At 40.7% G+C, this 24,334-nt stretch overlaps 1 protein-coding gene across 1 annotated transcript in view; it reads right to left on the bottom strand.

The window, feature by feature from the left end:
- si:ch211-113g11.6 (uncharacterized protein LOC559008 homolog) overlaps nucleotides 1–4,987 on the bottom strand; it is a 95,253-nt gene extending 90,266 nt beyond the window's left edge. Inside the window, exon 1 of the mRNA XM_034697530.1 lies at nucleotides 4,909–4,987. Within this exon, the coding sequence (XP_034553421.1) occupies nucleotides 4,909–4,987 (79 nt within the window). The remainder of the gene's footprint in view (nucleotides 1–4,908) is intronic.
- Nucleotides 4,988–24,334: the final 19,347 nt, after the last annotated feature.

Below are 24,334 nucleotides of genomic sequence, written 5' to 3' on the forward strand. Positions count from 1 at the left end.
CGAATTCAGCGTCCTCTCTTATCCAACGTCTTTCTTTCTACAGCTTCTGAGGGGGTCACTCAAGTACATCTGGAATGTCACGATGCGGATGTCCTTCAAACTCCTTATACCTCTGGCTCACACCTCTTATGTGTGAAGCGGTGTCTTCTTATTCTTTTTGTCTTCAGACACTTAATCGTTGCCGCAGGTTGAAAAAACCTTGAATTTTCAAAAGGTCGGCCTTGTGTTTTTCCGAAAAAGGCTTCATTAAACTCACTATCCTTATCCTCGCAGGGACACGAAATCCTTGAATGAATACAATAAAAATAAAAAGTGTTCATATATTTTTAAACACTGAATCGCTTTTAAAGAAACTACTTTTTTTAATTGCAGCACTAAATATGCAAATCAAAGAGCGAGGCAGGAGAGCACAGATGCCTTTGTTGGACATGAGAATGAATACAGTGCTCTGAATATTCAATGAGAACACCAGAACACAAAGATTTGATCTTAAAGCCTTTCATGCTTTCCTGTTTGGCATCTGCAGATCACATAATTGCCATAAATGTATTTACATGAGCGTTTCACCGCAGCGTTGTTTTGTGGATGCACTTCAAGGTCCATCTTTGTGGACCCAGCATCACCCTCATGGTTCAGTACTGAGGTGTTCAGTCAGAGAGAAGGTCAGAACGCTGGCTGAACTTTGGCCAAATGTTCTGATATTTAGGAAAGCAGCCAGAGATGTCAAATTAGCCCTGAAATCCCTGCTTTCTGTCTCCCACTCGTTTAATCTCTGCCTCTGACTCTGCCTGTTTGTGTCCCTACATCCCTTCCTCTTTCACCTCCTTCATGTCTCAGATCCGTATCCTCTCTCTCTTCATGTTGTCCTGCTTTTGCCCTTATCGCTCTCAGGCAGACTTATTTAAAATACAGTGTTTACAGATAATGTACAGTCAAGTGAGGCTGACTTTCATTTTCTCTCACCCCATTCACTGCATAATCCAAAATCCTAATCCTAAAGCAGTGCCTCAAAGGAGAAGGAGAAGCAAAAACAGCCTCGCTTTCACCAACCTTTCTCCCTTTTCCAAACCAGGACAAACACTTTAAAAACACCAGAATCTGTAAGAACAGTAACCAGATTGACAAACTGATGAACATAATGATTCAGGTCAGGAAAAACAAGATTAAAACAAAGACCCAGTGTGAAGTTTGAATATGAGACTTGAAAATCATCCTTATTTGAAGCCTTGGTCCTAAAAAATTAGCTGCTTTTACTTGGATGTGTGCTATTCTGTGAATTTAAGTCACATTTGTTAAAGTAGACACATCATAAGTGGAAATCATTACCTTAGTTGTACTGCTTGTTGTTTCAAAGCATTAAACCTTCTATCTTTTATCACTTCATGTTCTCACTAATGCTCATACTTTAACAGTTTGGGACTAAAGCAGACCAATCAACCAATTTTTATTGATGTAACTCAGTTGGAGACATAATGCATGTTTTGTTTGTGGTTATTTTATCTCTGCATGAGACTTTGGCAAAGCACTTCAGCATTGATTCTACGCTATCGTGAGCATTCATTGGAGTGTCTGCATCACTTTGCTTAAACGCTATTAAGCAGTGCAATTTCCATGCTAGTCACATCGTCAGTTTCCCGTCACTCTGCTTGTTTGTGCAAAATAAACGACAGTGACTGCATCCTTGTGTATTATGTTGGAGCTACAGTTGACAGATGCTGAGCAGGAGTTGATCATCCTGCAATTATTGCAGAGAAGAAAAGAGACAAGACGCCGGAGTAGATGGAAAGTTTGGACGATGCATGGTGATATTGGAATGTTGTTAAAGCTGCAGTTGGTAACATTGGGGTAAAAAAAAAAACTGTTCTGGTTTTGTGCTGTTTGGCAAAAAAGTCATAACACTCATCAATAAATGAGGTATTTTGAGATTAGGGCGAGATCTCTGTGTTTTCCTCTGCCTCTTTATCCAGGTATCTATGTATCCAATCACTCCCGTCAGCTCTGACCAATCAGAGCCCCTCTCCTGATTGGTCCTCCTACATCGTCCTGATTGAGCGTGCATTACGATCTGTTTGTGGGCTTACAGCAGCAGAGAGGGATGTAGTGAGAGGGGAAATCTGGTGTGGAGGCGTAGTGTTGACATTCAAAATCTCTCCCTGAACTCATGTTTATTGCAGGGCTGCCAACAGCAGCTTTAATGCAAAAAATCCAATGCTACTCTGTGGACCAATCACAGGGCTTGTGTTGGGTATTTTTGAGGAGGTGCATGTATAGGCAACTGCTATGCTAGCCTACGTCGTATGCTACTGTGTGGATTCAATGTAGAAACATAAATCAAGGCTAACACTGATTATCTCCTTAGTGGCAATTCCAAAACTGAACACCAGGTGGAGCTAGAGCTTGTGGTGAGCATAATGCTTAAGGTGATTGGAGCATAGACTGTATAAAACATGGATGTCGTCTCAGTGATGACACCCATTGGTTTTTAGACAGGGGTCACCATCTTGGAAATAGGTCGACCTAGCAAGAGGCAGAGAGGGCTTTTAGGGTGCCCGCCTGTCAGTCAAGTCTACCATGACCCTAACTATGCAAAACTTGTGACCATCATATCTTCAAACTAATGAGTTATAAAAAAAAATGCACCCTGTAAAATGTGTGCTGATTGATAAATGAGCTATTCAGACCTGAATCTTTATTTGAACCAGGCTGTAAACGTGTTTATTTCTGCTGTAAAGATGACCTTTTCAGAATGGGTATGCATGTGGATTACATTTATCTGGAGCCAGCCTCAAGTGGACACTTGAGGAACTGCAGTTTTTACAACTTCAGCAAATCAGCTTGGATTGGAGCCAAGTGTTTGAACACAACAATAGAGATTTTGATCATGTCAGCCTTCAGCAGAGTCCGTCCATGTTATGTTGTGTTATGTATTGGATGAAGGGAATTATATCATGAGCACATCATGTTGCATCAACCAGTAGTTAAACAATTATCCCAGCAGAGACTTGTTCAAGACAATAACAGGTTTGCTGAATAAAGGTCTTTACAGACGCCAAATTACAGTGAAGTAATCTCCAGACACTGAAGGTTTTAACCATGCTCTTTGTTAGATTATTTAAAGAGACCTAACCTTAATCCATCATGGCAAAGCCCTCTGTATTATATAGCAACAGGGGCAAGAACAAGACAAATCAGTGAACAGCTATCTGCAAAAACTGGATGCCAGTAGTGTAGTGTTTATTGTATATCGTGTTCCCTCACCCCTAACCTCAGCCAAGACAGCATGTCTAACCTTAAGCCTTTAAATAAGCCCTAAGACCAGGATGTAAGCCTTCAGAGGTCTTTGAAGGAATGCAAACCTGACAAAAATCCGGATTTAGCCGACGAAGAAAAAGGAAATCAAACATTGCCAAGTGAGGACCTTGTACTCTGAGAGGACCTCTGTCTGCGCTGTCCATGGTGCTGAAACAGCTCCAGCTCCATGACAAGGTTTTTGCACTTCAGGCTTACACTGAGGCTTCGATGGATTTTCCTCTGACAGCTGTCTACCTGTGAACTGTGTGCATTTGTGTGCCCTGATGACAAGCATTTATAGCTCACAGTGCAATTGCATAACAACGAGTTTGATTGATATGGCATGCACGTCCGGGGGCCGTCATCTTGTGCGTTTTGTACTGTGCTCATCCGCGGGGAGGGGAGGAATACAGATACAGATAACTTGACACACAGCCCCCATCTCTACTGATTGCTGAATACATTACGGGGACTGTGTGAGGTGTAAACCGGCGTGAGTGGAATAAATAACAAGGAGTCGGCTTGGAATTTTCCATTGATTTCTCTCCCCTCCCTTCTTCTTCTTCTCCTCTCTCTTCTTCCTCTCTATGTCTGTGTATTTACACACACTAAACATGTTTGTATGGATCCCAAAAGAAAGCATCTCTCTTCCCCGGGAGTCGGGATCTTGTGCTGCAGTGTGAAGCAGCTGCTGTGTCCCGCATTGCAGCTCCGCAAGGACGCGCAAGCTACAGTGCCCGGTGTCAACCTCTAAAAAGAGTCATATTTCACAGTAATGATGCTTTTCAGCGTAGGAAGGAGGGTGTTTAAAGGGCACGGGCGCATGAACTGGCGCCATGTTCATGCAGAAGAGAGAAGAGAGGGGTTGCTTTTGAGCGCCTCTGGTTTTTAATCTGTTCGGTTTTGCCTGGAGGTGAGGATGTGAGGATGTGAGGATGGAAGGGACGGGCGCCAATTACAATTGAGGTACCCCCTGGTTTATAAAAACCCAACCATGGTGCTCAAACAAGTGTGGAATTAGAGTAAGCTGACACAGAAGTTGTCAAAAAAAAAAAAGACACAGAAAGCCACGAGTTGCGCAAATCAGATCCAAGCAATTCAAATGTGCCTTGGAGGGATTGTGCACAGATTACACCTCGTGCATTTCACTGAAAACAGAACCAGGACGCGCGTAAAACACACTTCATCCATGCACTATCCCCTTTTTTGAACACCAAGACAACAAAGACATATCCTTCCTGCAGATGCTCATCTTGTTAAAGCATGTGAACATGTGTGCTGGGCCTGGATGATGGAGCGCGTAATTTACTACTCAGTCACTGAGTGGGGGGAGGGTGGTGTTTAAAGAGATTAATCCAGAGGTAGCTCCTTCAATATGGCTTCATAAGTACTCTTGGTGCAGGTTTTGCATTGGACAAGACAACCAGGGTCAGTGGGAATAACAGGGAAAATCACTGACCACATCCCCCCCGTGCATCAACTCTCCCTCCATCCCTTCATCCAGTCATGTATCCATCACACGGATTAATAAAACATGCTGCTGACATAGATAATTGGCTGAATGTGACATGTGAGAAAAGCAGACAACATCCACACACAGATCTAGCTCTGCCTTACCGTGCACAACGAATTTGAGCCGGGGTGACTTTCCGACGGTAACCGTGGCAAAAAGCGACATCAGGATGAGATAATTCATCTTTCTTCAAGCTCTCTCGGGTGGAACCGGTTTTTGCAGAATTGATATAAAGCGCTCCACAGAAAAGAAATCCCTCAGCCAGTCTTCTTTGAGGTCCCTCCCCGTTCCTCTGCGTCCCGGATAATGTGTGTGTCCCAGTCCTCCTCTCTCGTCCGACTGCTTCCCCGGCAGTTCAGTTTGGAGAAGTCGGGGTGTCAGGCTCCACCTCGGAGACAAAAGGAGAACAAAAAGGGGGGAGTGTTAGTCTTTGAGGAGGGATGCAGGAATGAAAGTAGAAGTGCATATTAAGAATATGCCTCGAGATAGACATCACTTTTTTGTTAGAAAATTATAGGCTGCTGGGATTACACGTCATACCTGTTGCTGGTGATTTTGTATTATTTCTGCACCTGGCTGCAGATTTAAAGCATGTTACTCATCCTGTTTATGAATCCATTTGACAGAGGCCATGCAAAACAAAAACTGTCAAGCCAGAGTTAGCTATAACTGCTGGCATTATAATGCATAATATACTGTATTATATAATTATCTTGCTATATTATATTATGTTATATTACATTATTATTCTAACTACAACTCATGGTCATATTACATACAAATATTACTTTTATTTATTGCTTAATTTGTCATTACCAACCATAATCTCACCATGTCAACCTGTCACTACTGAATTTATTTTTTAATACTGCCTGTAATTACTTCTATTGTATACTTATATACTTATAAACTTATTTTTATTTTATTTTATTTTATTTTTAATTATTTTTATTTTATTTTATTTTATTTTTAATTATTTTTATTTTATTTTATTTTTAATCATTTTTATTTTATTTTATTTTATTTTAATTTATTTTATTTTTACTTATTTTTATTTTATTTTATTTTATTTTATTTTATTTTTAATTATTTTTATTTTATTTTATTTTATTTTTAATTATTTTTATTTTATTTTATTTTAATTTATTTTATTTTTACTTATTTTTATTTTATTTTAACTTATTTTAATTTTATTTAATTTAATTTAATTTTTACTTATTTTTTATTATTTATTATTATTATTTTTTTTATTTTATTTTACTTATTGAAACTTCTTTCTTGATTGTACTTATGTCTGGGTTGCTGTAACAACTGAATTTCCCCCCAGGGGATCAATAAAGTAATATCTTATCTTATCTTATAGGCTAATTTTCATCTGTGGTCCCTGGGCAGGAAGATGTTAAAGAATGTACAATACAAATGATAAAAAAAACATACTAGCATTTAAAACAATACATAGGCTACTCAACACAGTCCATCACTAATAACAACACATTTAAAATTGCATTTCATTGTCTCTAATTTGATGCATTCAGATGATCACATAATTGTTTTTCCTTGAGCCATTATTTCAGTGTACCTTTAAAAACACTGAGGCTTGTACAGTCTCTAATGTGGGTAGGAAGGAATTGAGTTCCATTTTCCTCCTGCTCTGGCCGAAAATGCAGACTGTCCAAATGCAGTCTTTCTGCGTTTAGTTGAACAGCCTCCTCTTGCTGATGCCCTGGTCTCCCTAAGATTGTTCCTGCAGAGTAACACACAATGTTTAAGTGGTGGGTGGTGGGGCCTGATCATGAATTCATTTATACATCAGACACATATCTGCATCACAAAAAAATGCTCCTTGTCTTTCAGGAGGGATGCAGGAATGAAAGTAGAATTGCACATTAAGAATATGCCTCGAGATAGACATCACTTTGTTGTTAGAAAATCATAGGCTGCTGGGATTACACGTCATACCTGCTGCTGATGATTTTCTATTATTTCTGCACCTGGCTGCAGATTTAAAAGCATATTACTCATCCTGTTTATGATTCATCATATTTGCATTCACTATATTTAATAAAATAAGACACAAATATGTGTAGAATGCAAAAGCAAAAACAAAAACAAAGAACAAAACAATGCCATGACAAGGAGAGTTGCACCCACAATCCTCAATGTAACATACACATACATATCTTCCCCTTACACCTTACTCACACATCTACAGGTGGCTGACATTTGAATACAGATGAAGTACCAATAAGTTAAATATTGTAATGACCAGACTCTAGATAGGCCGTCCAGGGGTCCCAGGTCTTGTGAAACAGCTGTGGGCTACCTCTGATGGAATATGTTATTTTCTCCAAAGGAGCACATGAATTGACTTCATTAATCCATTGAATTATATTTGGAGGGTCTGCATGATTCCACTTAGATGTAATACATTTCTTAGCAGCTGTAATTGCTAGGCTCACAAAACCCTTTAAGCTTTGGGAGGGGAGCTTCAAGTCGTTCAAGTCTACTATCACAGGTGACAGGGAAATATTCTGCAATAATGCTTTCTCAAGAATATTCTCAATTCCCAGCCACCACTGTCTTAACTTATTGCAGGACCACACTGTATGCATTAGCGTACCAATTTCCAGTTTACATCGAAGGCAGAGAGGGGATTCACCTGTTTTAATATGAGCCAGTCTCTCAGGTGTAAAATATGCCCTGTGCATAAAACTGTAGCTGCAAAGCCTATACCTGGTGTTAATGCAACTTCTCTGTGTTTGCTCATTCATCTGGCTACCATCGTTCATCTGTGATATTAATCCCCAGGTCCCTCTCCCAAAAATATCTCATTTCTAACATCAAACTCATGATGTGTGTGTATGGATGCACATCAACCAGCCTTAGCTTTCCAAAATCCTGACATGATGCGAACTCGTATAAACCAATCTCATTTTATGTTTGCACTTAAGCCCTCACACCAGCAACCAATATTGCAATAGCCTTCAGCAACTGCTTCTGCCTGTAATGTCCAATCAATACGTGTCAATAGTGCCTGAGTGCCTGCATGGGAATGAATCAGCAGTCCGGGGCTCTGCTGCGCTTGCATTTGTGAAACTAATTGAGTCAAATCTGAAATAATTGAACCACTCTGACTGGTGAATGTCTGTCAGTGGAGAGAAAAAAAGAAGACACAAACAGATGCTTCCATTAGGCACCAACTTGAGTGTTGAAGGAGGTTTATGGGAAGCCTGGGAGCAGCAAGCACCTTGCAGGGAGAGGTAAAAAAACACAGCATGAGGTTGTTTTGAAAAGCTGAGGAGAGATATTCCTGTTGAGCTCATTTCAGGAAGCATGCACAGGTTTGTGTTTGGAAAAGAAACCTGCTCATTTTGACATCTTCAAAACATCTTGAAGGTCTTGATTGAAGAGGAAAATGAGCTCAGTTAAGGATGTGACCTCTTTCTCAAAACCTGAGGTTAGACTCTTACGTCTTCGTTTAAGGCCTCCCCAGAGGATGGATTTTCTTTATGGGGATTAATACCTCCCTGATTTACTGAGCTCACTAGGTGCACCACATATTGAACCCCAGTTATGAAAAGTCCTGATAAAAACAAGGTCAGCCGGTCTACATTTACAATGATTAGTCCTGTGTTTGGAGTCCCGGCGTTTCCTCTCTTTCCACTCAGTTAACATCAGCCACCCTTAATGCTGATGAAACCCCTGTGTGTTCAAACTTTCCAGTCTGTTGCACAGATGACCTCACTCCACAGTGATGTCATTTTCTATTATGCAGTCAGTGCATGGCTGCTTTGAGGAAATATCCACCACTAGATGGCAGCAAAGGGAAGATTTTGAATACGTTTCACTGAGTCTCTGAGCTCATGATTTCACCTCCAGAGTCCTTACAACAGGGAGCATCTGCTGTCTCCTTCAGATGAGGAGGGCACTGATCAGCTGAGTGAAGACCTCATGCACCAGTCTGCAGGAATCATCATCATCTGTTATTTTTCATCTGAAACTGACAGGAAAACAAGTCTGAAAAAAGTTGATGCATTAGTGACTCATAAATCCTATTAATCTGGACGGATTTGCTTTTTATAAATGTATTAGTTCAGAAATGAAGTCTCTGATCCAAATTTAAATCATCTCTGTGGCTTGAAAATTAAAAACACAACAACAGGAGTTTTATTTCTAAGCTTTGAGTCTGACAGAAATGTCCTTCAAGCAGGCGGCAACACAACAATCAACTCCTTCACACATTTCCCATCAATGCTGTTACATAATCCTCACACCAGGATCAGATTCAGCTTTGGTGCCTGAACATACTGTATGTACACATGTTGCTCATGTGTACAGACACAGGAGCAGACACACTTTAATATGAGGACAGCTCAATGAAAGCAGTGTCGTCACTAATCTTCTTACAGACCTACAGACAAAAACATGATTTAAAAACTGAGAATAAAATACAAAAACAACATCAAACCTCAGACAGTGTGTTGGAAAAGTCACACTGCCAGTCAATGGAATGGAATTATTATGGAATTATTTAACGAACAAAAAAGTGTTAACAAAGCAGAATATGTTTTATATTTTTGATTCTGTAAAGTAGCCCCCTTTTTTCCTTCATGACAGCTTTGCACACTCTTGGTATTCTCTCAGTCTGCTTCATGAAGTGGTCTCCTGGAATGGTTTCTCTCAGTCTGCTTCATGAAGTGGTCTCCTGGAATGGTTTCTAATGAACATGAGCCTTGTGAAGAGTTCATTTGTAGAATGACTTGCCTTCTTAATGTGTTTGAGACCATCAGTTGTGTTGTTCAGAGGTAGGGTTAGTACACAATGGATAGTCCTGTTTGACTCCTGTTGTAATCCAGATTATGGCAAAACCAGATTATTTCATAGTTTTGATGTCTTCAGTATTAATCTACAATGTTGGAAATAATTAGAATAAATAAAAAACATTCATGAGAAGGTGTGTCCAAACTTTGACTGGTAGTGTACATTTGAAAAGTAATGAGGGATTACTTTTCTTTAGTTATTTGTAATCAAAACGACTAAAACCTCATCTTATGATTCAAAATCTTTATTGTTACTCCACATGTGTGAACATCATTGATGATTTGGCTTCATATAAAAGATAGGTATTAGATAAAAAGACATACAGAATTATTATACAATAAAATAAAGAGTCAAAAATGGAAAATAGCAATAAAAAATGAATATATTTATGATGGGACTGTTAATGTTGATGTTTAAAATCATGTCAGTGACATTTTAATTGTTGTATACTCTCTGTTTGTCATTCTGTTGATAATCATGCATGTTTATGTCAGTTTAAGAGTGTTACAGAACATGAAGTCAGCTGACAGGTTTGACGCTGTAAGTGTAGAGGCTGTTGCAGATACAGACATCTGGACAGTGTTGTGTTGTAGTTAATTAAGATGTTGTACTGCTGTTACATATTACACAGGAGCTGCTCACTAATTGAAGATCCTTGAGTCTGAGCATGTTTCTACTCACCAGCTCATCACAGTATGTAGACATGCACAGAAATCTGCAGCTGGGCTGTGGTAGTGTAAGTGAGGTTTGGGTGTTTAAAAGTCTTGTGGACTGGAGGAAGGAACTCAAAAATGACAATAGGATTAAAATAAAATCTAATGGAAAATACAACTAAGATGTGAGGGGGAAACCTTGAAATGTGATAAATTATTTCAATCAATCAATCAATCAATCAATCAATGAGAAGGTGTGTCCAAACTTTTGACTGGTAGTGTAAACGCACAAAGATGTTTAACAAGGTGATAAATCAAGAGAGAAGTTCAGTGTCCTTCTTGTAGTTTGGTCTTGGTAACAAGTTGAGTCGCCCCTGCTGATAATTAGAAAGAAAGTCCGTTCAAGGCACTTCCTTATTGGCTTCATATTTGAAAACAAGACTAAACATTCACTGCTTATTGAGACTGTTGATAAAACTAGATGCCATACAGGGTTTAAAAGGGGCTTTAAGGAGATACTTTATATATGCAACCTGCTGTATCATGATGATTTATGACTAGTTGAATGTTACAATTGCTCCCTAGAAAATAATGATCTTTTGCTCATTGATTTCCACCAAAAATTGAACAATTCAGGGAAGAAATATACAATAAATTAAGTTTTTTTTTGCCGTGTAGTAGATACAAAATATGTATGCCGTTGTCTGGCAATATGGGAATTACTTTGGGAAGATTTTGAATGAAACTCAAAGTTTAATAGGTTAAAAATGTTGTTTTTATATGTTTTAGTTTGTTTCAAAATTAAGAAACTTAGCACCAAAATGCCTGATTTATCAATCAATCAATCAATCAATCATTATTTGTATCGCGCCAAATCACAACAAACGTTATCTCAAGACGCTTTTACAAACATAGGAGGTCTAGACCACTCTATGTCAAATTATGAACAGAGACCCAACTTCAAGACAGGGTAAGACTCAGTCTGACCCCACCTTAATCCATCATGAGCATTGCACATCGCAGTATTTAGCTAGTTACAGTGGAGAGGACAAACTTCCTTTTAACAGGCAGAAACCTCCAGCAGGACCAGACTCATGTTAGACAGCCATCATGCCTTGACCGAGTTGGGTCTGGAAAGACAGATAGAGGGGAGTAAGAGAGAGAGGTGATAGTGATGAGACGAGTCGTAGAAGCTGTTGCCGCTGGAGTCCAGCACGTCCGTATCAGCTGGAGTCCAGATCGTCCGCAGCAGGAGGACGTCTACGGCAGCTCAGAGGAATCTACGAGACAAGGGAGCTCAGGGACTCCAGAAAGGTCTATGGTTAGTAACTTTAATGGGACAGGCAGAGTTAAAGTAAGTGATGAAGGGGTTGGGGGGAAGGGGGTGAGCTAGGATCCCAGTGTGTCAGTGTGCCAGTTCCCCCGGCAGTCTAGGCCTATAGCAGCATGACAAAAGCTGGTCCAAGCCTGATCCAGCTCTAACTATAAGCTTTATCAAAAAAGAAAGTTTGAAGCCTACTCTTAAAAGTAGAGAGGGTGTCTGCCTCCCGGACCCTGACTGGTACATGATTCCAAAGGAGAGGGGCCTGATAACTGAAGGCTCTACCTCCCATACTACTTTTAGAGACTTTAGGTACAACTAGCAAGCCTGCATGTTGGGAGCGTAGAGTTCTAGAGGGGTAATAGGGCACTATTTGAAAATTAATGGTTACACATTCATACAGTCAAACTGGAAATACTGCACATTAATTCCAGCTTAAACACGTCAAAACCTCAAATCTAATGAATCCTATTTGTCCAATTGTATGTCAAAGTATCTCACTTACTTTAATAATAATAATAATAAAAACACATTTTATTTCTGGGCGCCTTTCAGGACTCGGAAGACCAACTTACTAATGTAACAATAATAAAAACACACTTAATATGAAAAAAAGCACTCGATAAAACAAACAATAAAAAAGAGGGTTTTGAGGCGGTATTGGAAATTTGGAAGCGAGTCTGAGTTACGGATGGTTAGTGGTAAGGAGTTCCAGAGATTAGGGGCTGCACGGCTGAAAGCTTGAGATCTCATAGAGGTTAAGCGAGCATGGGGTACAGTGAGGGGCATGGAGGAAGAGGATCTGAGAGTGTGGGTAGGTGTGTATGTTTGAAGGAGTTCAGAGAGGTATAGAGCAGTGGCGGCTGGCCAATAGGGGCGCTAGGGCGCCGCCCCACCACCCACCACAAGACATTAAAAAAAAAAAGAAAAATTGAAATAATAAAATAATATTCTGAACTGTATGTATATATATTTTAAAATGAGCAAGATTAATATTGTATAGTTAAATAATTATTAGCAAAGCTGTTTCGTTCATCTGTGTTGTCTGATTGGTGACGTATGTTCCCATGGGTTTTCCCCATAGACTGGTTTTCTCCGGTTTTCCCCCGGGGCGCAGAAATCTTTGGCCATAGACTCTCGTTAAAAGTTGTATATGCGCAGTAGCTCCTCTTCAATACAAGAGATAGGGCCGTGTCGGGGCGCACCTTCCCTGCGCCCAGAGCTGAATGCAGCTTGATTTACAAACCACCACCCTCCTGTCATGGGGCTGACGTCACAGCCGTCTGTCATCAAGCGCGGCTGAGTGACAGCTCGAGCCGTGGGAGTAGGAGACGATCGGACAGAGACGCAAAACGGAGGGAGAGAAAGTAAATAACTCAGTGAAGTCACTCAAAACATCACCTTTTGAGAGGAGAACATATCAGGAGAAGCTCCACGTGAAAGAGCGTGGACCTGATCAGCCGAACATCAACATTAATCATCAGTCCAAAGACAGAGGGAGACAACACACCCGGTCTGTTTCCAGGACCTGGTTTAGCAACAAGGCTAACTACATGCAGTGATGCTAATGCGTTAGTCTGCTTTCCCTGCCTCCTTTTCCAAACATCAGGATGTGACCCAGCATGGATAAAGACAGGTATCACTGATTTAAAGCACTTTTCAGAAAAGTTAAACTGGCAGGAATAGTAATGCTATTATTTGACAGATTATTTGTTAATAAGCATTATACACAGTGTAACAGTGCCCTCTGCTGGCGAGCATGTAATGTCATTACTACACACACATTAATTGGTGATGCATGAATAATATCTAAACCTCTTTCAATAGGTACTGAGACAATGATTAGCTTACACAGCTTATACAAATGGTAAACAGAAATCTTATCAATGATCTGCTGTAGCTATTTAGCCAACTGCACCAGTGGCAGCATGAAGACTACAGTCACGAGACACCATCACCATGGTCACTTATCTATTACAGGTGATGCAGCAAGACAATCAAATGAATCTTGCTGAATCTGAGAGGTGCTTCTCAACACTGAAGAGAATCAAGACTTTCCTCAGGAACACAATGTCACAGGATCGTCTCAATGCATTGGCCGTGCTCTCTATGGAGAAGAAACTTGTCAAAAGCATCCCTGACTTTAACCATAGAGTCATTGAGAAATGTATTTCTCTCAAGGAAAGAAGAGCAAAATGTATGTACAAAAGTTAGAACAGTACATGACATTACAATGTTGCTTTTGCTGTTTTCGTGTATGTAAATACACTGGTGTGATACCCCAGACATTTACCAAAAAGCAAGCAAACATGTACTATTTTGGAGTTATAGCCCCCCCTGGAGAAAACTCCACCAGCCGCCACTGGTATAGAGGTGATAGGTTATGGAGAGCTTTGAATGTGAGCAGAAGGATCTTAAAGTCTATGCGGTATTAGACAGTCAGTCAGTGGAGTTTGGACTTTAAGCCACATTCAACCAAAACGTCCAAATATAACATTCTTAAAAATATAAGCAAAACATAATTCATTAAGTGTCTGTAATACATGAAGAATAAGAACAAAAAAATCACATCTCAAAATAAGACGTAATATTTTATTCTAAGAAACCTAACAAGTGAAGTTGACTTGCTACCCTTGCAACAGTTTTCACTCGTTACAAGCAATTCAAACCTTATTTTTTGCTTTTCATATCTTGAAATAAGATTTTATATCATAACTTATCAAGTGAATATGGTTCATAATATGTCATGCACTATTTTTTAAAGAATTGGACAAATACGCTCAGGAAGATTTGAGTTTTTCTGCAGCTAATGTGTTCTTAAACGCTCTTAGACAGTATCAGGAACGACCTCCTTCCAAGCAATCTTCTTCTTTTATCCAAACTCTGTCAAGTTAAAGACTCACAAGATGATCTGTTCTTACACTGATTCACTTAAAAACACTGAGAGATAGATGATGCACATTGTTCTGCTTGTTAATTTGCAGGTTTAGCACCCCTTGCTGGTGAAACCTGATAGATAAGTGAACTTCAGGATGCAACAATGCAATGATTGTTAATTCAGTAACACATTACAGTTTGGCTCTGTGGAGGCATCCCTGTCAGCCTGACTCTGACGTACTAAGTGTAATGTTCTCATGAAAGCCACTGGACGGATGGTAAATTTGATGGACATGAAATTTGGTTCTGACCTTGACACTCCAAAGAGGATTAAAACAAATTGTTTTGTGGAGGAGTTTCCATGTAAACATTCACTGATTCAGCGAAGCGAAGGGAAAAAAAACAGGGCATGGCACACAAAGAATGATCTTTACCAACCTTGAGAGATCCCGTGGTTCACATCCATCAGTTCATCCACTTCCTATCACTAATACAGAGTGCAGGTGCATTGTGGGCCTGCTGAGCAAGGGGGATCCTGAGCTGAATAATCCCTCAGGCAGGCTCCAGGTCGACCATGAAGTATCCCTGAACTCCTCAGCTGAGCCCACCAAACTACAAAGGTCGTTAACTTTGGCTGCCTGTATCTGCAGTCTAATTTTTTCTTGGAAGGCTCATCATCACAGATGAGGTTAATAACACATCTGTTAGTGCTGCTGACGCTGCAGCAATTCCCCGGTCCTTCACAAGCTCCACTTCACCCTTTGATAGGAAGGATTTCTAGACCGAGAGACGAGATGCCAAAACACACACACACAGATCAAAAGTCCAGCTTCACTCAGGCTGAGGAGAGTAAAGTTTGGAGGATGCTTCCTAACAAAGGTCAGCATGCTTGCATATCTCCCAGGACTGACAGACCTCTAAATTTGTCACCTTACATCCTCTCTTTTCAACGATACGAAGATTCTCTCATGTGAATCAAGCGTCAGCCTCCACTGTTAAAACATGAAGCCAATGCAGAAGAGAAAAAAGTGCAATTCCACGAGTGTCCACTAAAGGCTGTCTCTGATTACATAAAAACGAACCCCCAATTCACTAAGGATGCGCCGCATTGTGTTTTGGCTGCACAGTGTTTTTGGAGCGTAGCGCCAGCTCAGAGCAGCCAGGATCAGCTGGGTCCAGCAAAGAGAGAACTGCATACAAACAACAGGTTACAGAGCCTTTCTGTGGTTGAATCATTTGGATAGTAATCCATTATTTTTGTGCTTTAATCATCTGAGTATGCTGCATAACTGTAAAGTTTAGTTTTTGCAGGTTTAGATGATTTTAATATGAATAATTCTGCTCTACTATGTTGTTGTCCTGTTACCTTCTGACACAGTTATCATCTTAAAGTCCTGTTGAGGTCGACCTGGATCACTGATATGTGATGATGAGTATTTCTGATCTATACAATCTTTAAGAAGAAGAACTTACTTTATTAATCCCCAGGGGGGAATTACATTTTTTCACTTATGTTATTTTCGGTCATGCTACATGCACAGTTTTTGGTATTTACATACAATGCACACACATGCAGTGGACAGGCACTTAGGGAGAGATGTCAGAGTGAGGATGCTGCCATCAACCAGCGCACCCCAGGCAGTTGGGGGTTCGGTGCCTTGCTCAAGGGCACCTCAGCATTGCCCAGGCATGAGAACCAGCACCTCTCCAGCCACCAGTCCACTTGCCAAACTTCATCCATGCTGGGACTTGAACCAGCGACCCTTCAGTTCCCAAGTCAAGTCCCTATGGACTGAGCTACTGCCGCCCCCAAACAGTCTGGAGTCCGTATATGGTGTTTTATTTTGAAATTGGCGGACATTGCATGCGATCCTTGTGCCTGACTTCCTGTCCAGGTCGGTCTTTTCTGTGCAGATTGATGCATGCTGGGCACGGGTTCCATCGAAAATAGACTAAAAGCACAACAAGATGGAGACCTGTACTGGCTTTACTAATGCAATAGAGCAGGGGTGTCCAAACTTTTTTCAAAGAGGGCCACATTTGATGCTGTCAGAATTCCTCAGGGCCAGTGGCTCCTACTGAGACTTAGTTATCATAAAAGCTATATATGAACTCTATTTAATAACTTTTTTTTTCCTTAATAAATCAGTAACTAGGTATTCCTCGGTTCTCCACAAGCTACATAAACATTGGCAAACTTTATGTTCTTCTGGAGGAAAATGTTTTTCATTAGGGTTGGGCAATGTGGGAAAATATTCTCATTATTTTTCTATGACTGGATTTCATCACACTTCTTTTTCATGTTGTTTTTTTAGACTTTTCTGACCAGCAGACAACATTTTTAGAACAAAATAATTATTTTTAAAAATTTTAATGCACCAAATTTTGCCTTTTCTGCAAATTTTCATAATTTTGATCTTGTCTTGTGTCCTCTTTTGTGTCTTCTGAACTTTGTGTTCATCAAAAACATTTTCACATCATGATAAAAACATTAATTTGAAAACCTGTCAGCTTTAAGAGTTCTTGTGTTACTTCTTTATTGCCATCTTGCAGAATTCCCAGTGCTTATGATTCAGAATGTGATTAATTTCTTTGCTATAATATAATGGAAGCTTGGGGCCATAAATAAATGGACCTTGGGCCGCGATTGGCCCCCGGGCCGTACTTTGGACATGCCTGCAATAGAGAGTGATGTTTAATTTAGGCGCTGACCAAGATCATGCATTATTTTTTCCTGGGTTTGACTTTGCACCTGTACTTTGACACGTGATATATCTGAGTGGATTAGAATTTATTTCTTTATGATTACAATATTTAATAATTATGATTTTCATTTCTCCTTTACTTTTATGAACATTTATTCTATACCTGTTTGTATGTATATTCTCTGGAGTGGACATTTTGGTGTATTTTATTTGTGTTATCTATTTCTGTCATAATGCCTGAATGTAACAATACAGCTGGAAAAAGAAAAAAATATATATATATATTTTTCACATTGTACTGTTGATTAAAAAAATGAATAAAAACTAAGTTAAAAAAAAAAAGACATGAAGCATATCTCTGGTGGAGCGGCGCTGGGACACCCTCCTGAGATGGAGCTGAGACGCACTGCCGAGCGCCCTGTGTGCACAAGAGCATTGACTAGAATGGGAACATATTGGCCAGCAGTTGTTTAACTCTCCTCTCCCTCATTCAATAGCTCACCTGCTTCCAGCTGCACACTCCAGAGCTGTCATTGGTTAATCAGCGGCGGCTGTCATCCAATAGCTCAGTGGCACGCCCTTATCATCAGCCTATCAACTCTCTGCTGTCTTTTTAAATGTGTCTCTCTCTCCAACTAGTTCCTTCTTGCATTGATGGCGCACACCCCTCCACCTCCCCAACTGCACCTGGTCTCTGCAAGTCTTCAATCATTAGTATTCATCAATCACCATCACCAGAGTCTGGACTCTAGGGGGGATTTCTCCTGCTGCCAAATTCACACATCCTACACTCACAAAATAATCCTCATAGAGTCCTCAAGTTTCATTATTCATTAAGTTGTAATAAATAACATTCAATCTTCAAATTGTGTCTCTCCTGATTGAAATACGGTGTAGCTGATTTGAATGAAGGTGGTTGCATTGCAGCTGTTTGCCTGTGTGGTTGTGTGCCCCACCCTTGTTCTTTCTACCTGTGTCAGATTACCTCATGTGTACTCAGTCTCCTCTTTCCTTCTCTTCTATGCCAGTTTGTTTGTCAAATGCATTAATCCTTGTTCCCTTTGTGGATGTTCCTCGTAGTATTCTCTTTGTTTTGTTGGACTCTCATATGAGCCTTTTGTTTGACTTTGTTCTCCCTTCATGCAAAACCTTAAATGTGACCGCAAAAACAGAGCCCAGATCGTAGAAGACGCAAAGCCTACAAATGGCATGTTACCTGCATTTAGATGCATGAAACCTCATCATGGGAAAACATAGAATACCAAATGATCATCGGATAATAGTCTAAGGGTTCTGGGAGTTCTTATCTAATTAAGTGTGCCTATCTCTTTCTCTACAAGACATTTTATATGCATAGAGCCGTAACAAATCAATACCAAGCCAACAACAAGCTGCAAACTGAACTGCTTCAGGCGCCTCACATTTCTCCCTTGTGTTCAGATTCTTCTGCAGACATCTGTTCCACCCACTATATCCTCAGGCTGGTTTAAAAACCAGGCCACTACTGTCCCACTGTCCAACTGTCCTATGGCAAGACGCTGGACTCCAATTTTGTTGGATTGTTTGGCACCAACATCCTGACTGAGGCTACCTACGCCCAGCTTTATCATTGCTGCAATATATTAGAGTGCCCAAATATTAACAGCCTTTCAGAAATCACAAATAAAGTCATAACAGAAAAGACTGAGGCTGATAGGAGGAGGGAGACCAGGTTTTACGGTATCACACGTTAAAGAGGAGCAGGCTTTTATTGAAGACTTTCCTCTGTCACCACGTTTAGCTTCATTAAAAGCACTAATCATCCAGCAAACGCTTCTACTTCTGGTTTATGATGAGCCATACAGTGCAGCTAGTCTCAGCGCTCACACGAGAAAAGAGAACTCTCCATCTGAGAAGCTTGAACAGTTATTACAGCTTTTCAGAACATGAGTGGAGATACAGAGCCATGAGGGTAATTCAGCTTGAAAGGTTTTCTCTCCCTCTCTCTCCCTCTCTTCTCTTTCATCGTCTGGTGTAAGGACCTCTCGTCACACTTCATCTCCTCACTGACTGGCTGCAGAGATCATCCATACGGGTCGGTTTCAGATCAGAGAGAGCGAGGTAAATGGAGACAGTGAGAGCCGCTTCAGGGTTAAGTGAGACATTTTGAAGACTGAAAGAGAAAAGACTTTTACTCCTGATCTATACATTTATGGCTGAAGACTGAAGATGAACAGACAGCTTGATGCAGTTGGGGTTTGCATTTAATTTTATTGTGTATAAATGAAATTTCTGCAAAAACTAAAAACATGAAAAACTCTTGAATAGCATTAATAAAGAAACTGAAAATCTAAGGCATTTCCTCCATTCTTTAATTTCCCAATGGGGCCAGGTTTCTACTCACCTATCATGATTTGGCGATTTTCTCAGTATACTACTGGATAATGAAGTATATATACTGGCTCCCCGTTTATTGTACTTCTGCATTAGCTTCATTTTTCCACACTTGAAGTCGCCACTTGATCCTATCAGGTATCAGAAATGATGCACCCTTGGTAAGTGGAGATAGGTTGGGTGATACTTCTCAACACTGTAAATAAAATGCGAACCTTTATGAGACCAAAAACTGCAAAGAGAAAGCAGCACTCATATATTTTATATATTATATTGTGTGTGTACAGTCATGGCCAAAAGTTTTAAGAATGACACAAATATTACATTTTCACAAAGTCTGCTGCTTCAGGGTTTTTAGGTGTTTTTGTCAGATGTTTCTATGGTATAATGAAATACAATTAGAAGCATTTCATAAGTATCAAAAGCTTTTATTGAGAATTACACAGAATTCATGCAATAAGTCAATATTTGCAGTGTTGACCCTTCTTTTTCAAGACCTCTGCAATTCTCCCTGGCATGCTGTCAATCAACTTCTGGACCAAATCCTGACTGATGGCAGTCCATTCTTGCATAATCAATGCTTGGAGTTTGTCAGAATTTGTGGGTTTTTGATTGTCTCAGTTTTGGTATCACTTGATCTCAGTGCTGCTTTTGACACAGTTGACCACAAGATACTACTGGACAGACTTGAAAACTGGGTGGGAATCTCTGGTGCAGTACTAAATTGGCTTAAGTCCTATTTAAATGACCGGGACTATTTTGTGTCTATAGGTAAATACACATCTGAACGGATGAAAATCGTATGTGGAGTACCTCAAGGATCCATTCTGGGGCCTCTACTATTCAACATCTACATGCTCCCCTTAGGTCAGATAATAAGAAACAGCAAAATAAAATACCATAGCTATGCAGATGACACACATTTACATCACCATATCACCAGGGGATTATAGTCCCATACAAACACTGAGTAAATGCATTGAACAAATCAATGACTGGACGAGCCAGAACTTTCTTCAGTTAAACAAAGAAAAAACTGAAATGATTGTTTTTGGAGGAAGAAAGGTTAAAGGTTACTGCTCAGCTCCAATCTGCAATGATGAAATGTTCAAACCAAGCCAGAAACCTTGGTGTAGTCATAGACTCAGACCTTAATTTCAGCAGCCACATTAAGACAATTACAAAGTCAGCCTACTATCACCTTAAGAATATATCAAGGATTAAAGGACTTATGTCTCAGCAGGATGCAGAAAAACTCCTCCATGCATTTATCTTTAGCAGACTAGACTACTGTAACGGGGTCTTTACAGGACTCCCTAAAAAGTCCATCAGACGGCTGCAGCTCATACAGAATGCTGCTGCTCGAGTCCTAACAAGGACCAACAAAGTAGACCACATCACTCCAGTTCTTAGATCTCTACACTGGCTTCCTGTCTGTCAGAGAATAGACTTTAAAATCCTGCTGATGGTTTATAAAGCACTGAGTGGTTTAGGCTGATCTGCTACTACTTTATGAACCACCTCGACCTCTGAGGTCATCAGGTACTGGTCTGCTTTCAGTTCCTAGAGTCAGAAGGAAACATGGTGAAGCAGCGTTTAGTCATTATGCACCACATATCTGGAACACACTCCCTGAAAGCTGTAGGTCTGCTCAAACTCTCACCTCTTTTAAATCAAAGATTAAGACTTTTTTATTTACCTCTGCCTTCCTATCTTAGATTAATTTAACCCACTTTAAATTAAAATTTTAATGTAATATTTAATATATTTCTAATTTTCCTTTTCTTTTCTGTTTTATCATATTTGTCATTTTAATTATGTTCTTTTATGCCTGTCTGAATGTCTCCAATGCTTTTAATGTGTTAATGTAAAGCACATTGAGTTGCCCTCGTGTATGAAATGCGCTATACAAATAAAGCTGCCTTGCCTTGCCTTGCCTTGTCCACCCGCCTCTTGAGGATTGACCACAAGTTCTCAATGGGATTAAGATCTGGGGAGTTTCCTGGCCAAGGGCCCAAAATCTTAATGTTTTGTTCCCCGAGCCATTTTGTTATGACTTTTGCTTTATGGCAAGGTGCTCCATCATGCTGGAAAAGGCATTCTTCATCACCAAACTGCCCTTGGATGGTTGGGAGAAGTTGCTCTCGGAGGACGTTCTGGTACCATTCTTTATTCATGGCTGTGTTTTTAGGCAAGATTGTGAGAGAGCCCACTCCCTTGACCGAAAAGCAACCCCACACATGAATGGTCTCAGGATGCTTCACTGTTGGCAAGAGACAGGACTGATGGTAGCGCTCACCTCGTCTTCTCCGAACAAGCCTTCCTCCAGATGCCCCAAACAATCGGAAAGGGCATTCACCAGAGAAAATGACTTTACCCCAGTCCTCAGCAGTCCAGTCCCTGTACCTTCTGCAGAATATCAGTCTGTCCCTGATGTTTTTACTGGAGAGAAGTGGCTTCTTTGCTGCCCTCCTTGACACCAGGCCTTCCTCCAAAAGTCTTCGCCTCACTGTGCGTGCAGATGCACTCACACCTGCCTGCTGCCATTCCTGAGCAAGCTCTGCACTGGTGGTGGCCCGATCCCGCAGCTGTAACACCTTCAGGAGACGGTCCTGGCGCTTGCTGGACTTTCTTGGGCACCCTGGAGCCTGTTTGGCAACAATTGAACCTCTCTCCTTGAAGTTCTTGATAATTCGATAGACGGTTGACTGAGGTGCAATCTTACTCGCTGCTATAAACTTCCCTGTTAGGCCCTTTTTGTGCAATGCAATGATGGCTGCACGTGTTTCCTTGCAGGTAACCATGGCTAACAGATGAGGAACAATGGTGTCATGCACCATCTTCCTTTTAAAGTGTCCAGTCACTCAATCATGACAGATTGATCGCCAGCCTTGTCCTCATCAACACCCACACCTGTGTTAATGTGTGTGACACCTGTGTGTCATTGAAATGATGTTAGCTGGTCCTTTTGTGGCAGGGCTGAAATGCAGTGGAAATGTGTTTTTGGTGATAAAGTTCATTTTCAAGGCAAAGAGGGACTTTGCAATTAATTGCAGTTGAGCTGATCACTCCTCATAACATTCTGGAGTATATGCAAATTGCCATTATAAAAACTGAAGCAGCAGACTTTGTGAAAATTAATAGTTGTGTCATTCTCAAAACTTTTGGCCATGACTGTACATCTGTGTATCTATTGTATGCAAAGGCTGTTGTGTTAGCTTACATGTTACACTATAAACCACCATGCCTACACTCAGACATGTGCAGAGCTTTCTTTGTAGTTTCTTTTTGTTGCAGAAGATGGAAGAGCTCTCTGCTGTTTCCACTGATGCCAGCAGCTTCTCCACACACTTCAGTTTTCAGAGACTCTCCTCTTTTAAACAGAAACCAAAGCAACACAAATTCAAGCTTTGCTATCATTTCTGTTAGCAGCTTGTTGTTTAGTTGACTTCATCATCTGAGCCTGTTCCCCTGTCACTCAGTGTCAACCAAACGCCTGAAACATAAACTGATAAAAACACAATCTCCCCCGTCTTCAAACCTGAAGAGGAGCCTGTGAAACTAATCTGACAGCAGATGTGACGAGACCGTAATGTTCTCGGTGTTGGTGTGTGCATGTCAGTCAGAGGAGAGGGAGTGGCTTATAAACACCACTTTAATCTGCCCCTTTGGCTTTCTGTCCAATGGGAGCAAATAGTTGTATTAAAATAGATAATGTGACAGGCCGCGCTGGGCCGGGGGGGGGGATAGCACCCGCCAGACAGACCTATATAACAGATTGAGACATGCAGAGGTAATCCAAAGGGGTTTAAATCTCTGCTAGTACACGTGATTATCAGGTTTTTTTTTTCCTTTTTTTTCTCTTTGGGTTAGTCCGGGCAACTGCATTGGACGGACAAAATGAATTTCTGTTCAGTGAATCCACTCAGAGCACGGCAACTCTTCAAACTGTGCTAAGCCGAAGCGAGCGTAATCGTGGGTTGTTTGATTTATCACTCTTTAAGTGCATTTTTCTGTTTGTGACGGCGGATCAACAGAGCAGGATGACAGGAGGACGTGTCAGTAAATGTCTAATGAGGTTCAGAGACATGGTTCAGAGAGAAAGCAGACACAGTCACGGTGGTATTCCTCTGCATACATAATCCTCCATCGTACTCTTGTGTGGCCGGCTGCCAGCTGTAGCTTTGTTGTCTTACAGAGAGGCAACAAGGCCACTCTCTGTAAGAAGTGAACACAGAAGCCTCCCAGTGAATGTACAGCACATAGATTCAGCACGATCAGGACTTATGTCTCAGCAGGATGCAGACAAACTGGTCCATGCATTTATCTTTAGCAGACTAGACTACTGTAACGGGGTCTTTACAGGACTCCCTAAAAAGTCCATCAGACGGCTGCAGCTCATACAGAATGCTGCTGCTCGAGTCCTAACAAGGACCAACAAAGTAGACCACATCACTCCAGTTCTTAGATCCCTACACTGGCTTCCTGTCTGTCAGAGAATAGACTTTAAAATCCTGCTGATGGTTTATAAAGCACTGAATGGTTTAGGCTGATCTGCTGCTACTTTATGAACCATGTGGACCTCTGAGGTCATCAGGTACTGGTCTGCTTTCAGTCCCTAGAGTCAGAAGGAAACATGGTGAAGCAGCGTTTAGTCATTATGCTCCACATATCTGGAACACACTCCCTGAAAGCTGCAGGTCTGCTCCAACTCTCACCTCTTTTAAATCAAAGACTAAGACTTTTTTATTTGCCACTGCCTTCCTATCTTAGCTAATTT

This window comes from Notolabrus celidotus, chromosome 12, assembly GCF_009762535.1.
Source record: "Notolabrus celidotus isolate fNotCel1 chromosome 12, fNotCel1.pri, whole genome shotgun sequence".
NCBI classification, from domain to species: Eukaryota; Metazoa; Chordata; class Actinopteri; order Labriformes; family Labridae; genus Notolabrus; species Notolabrus celidotus.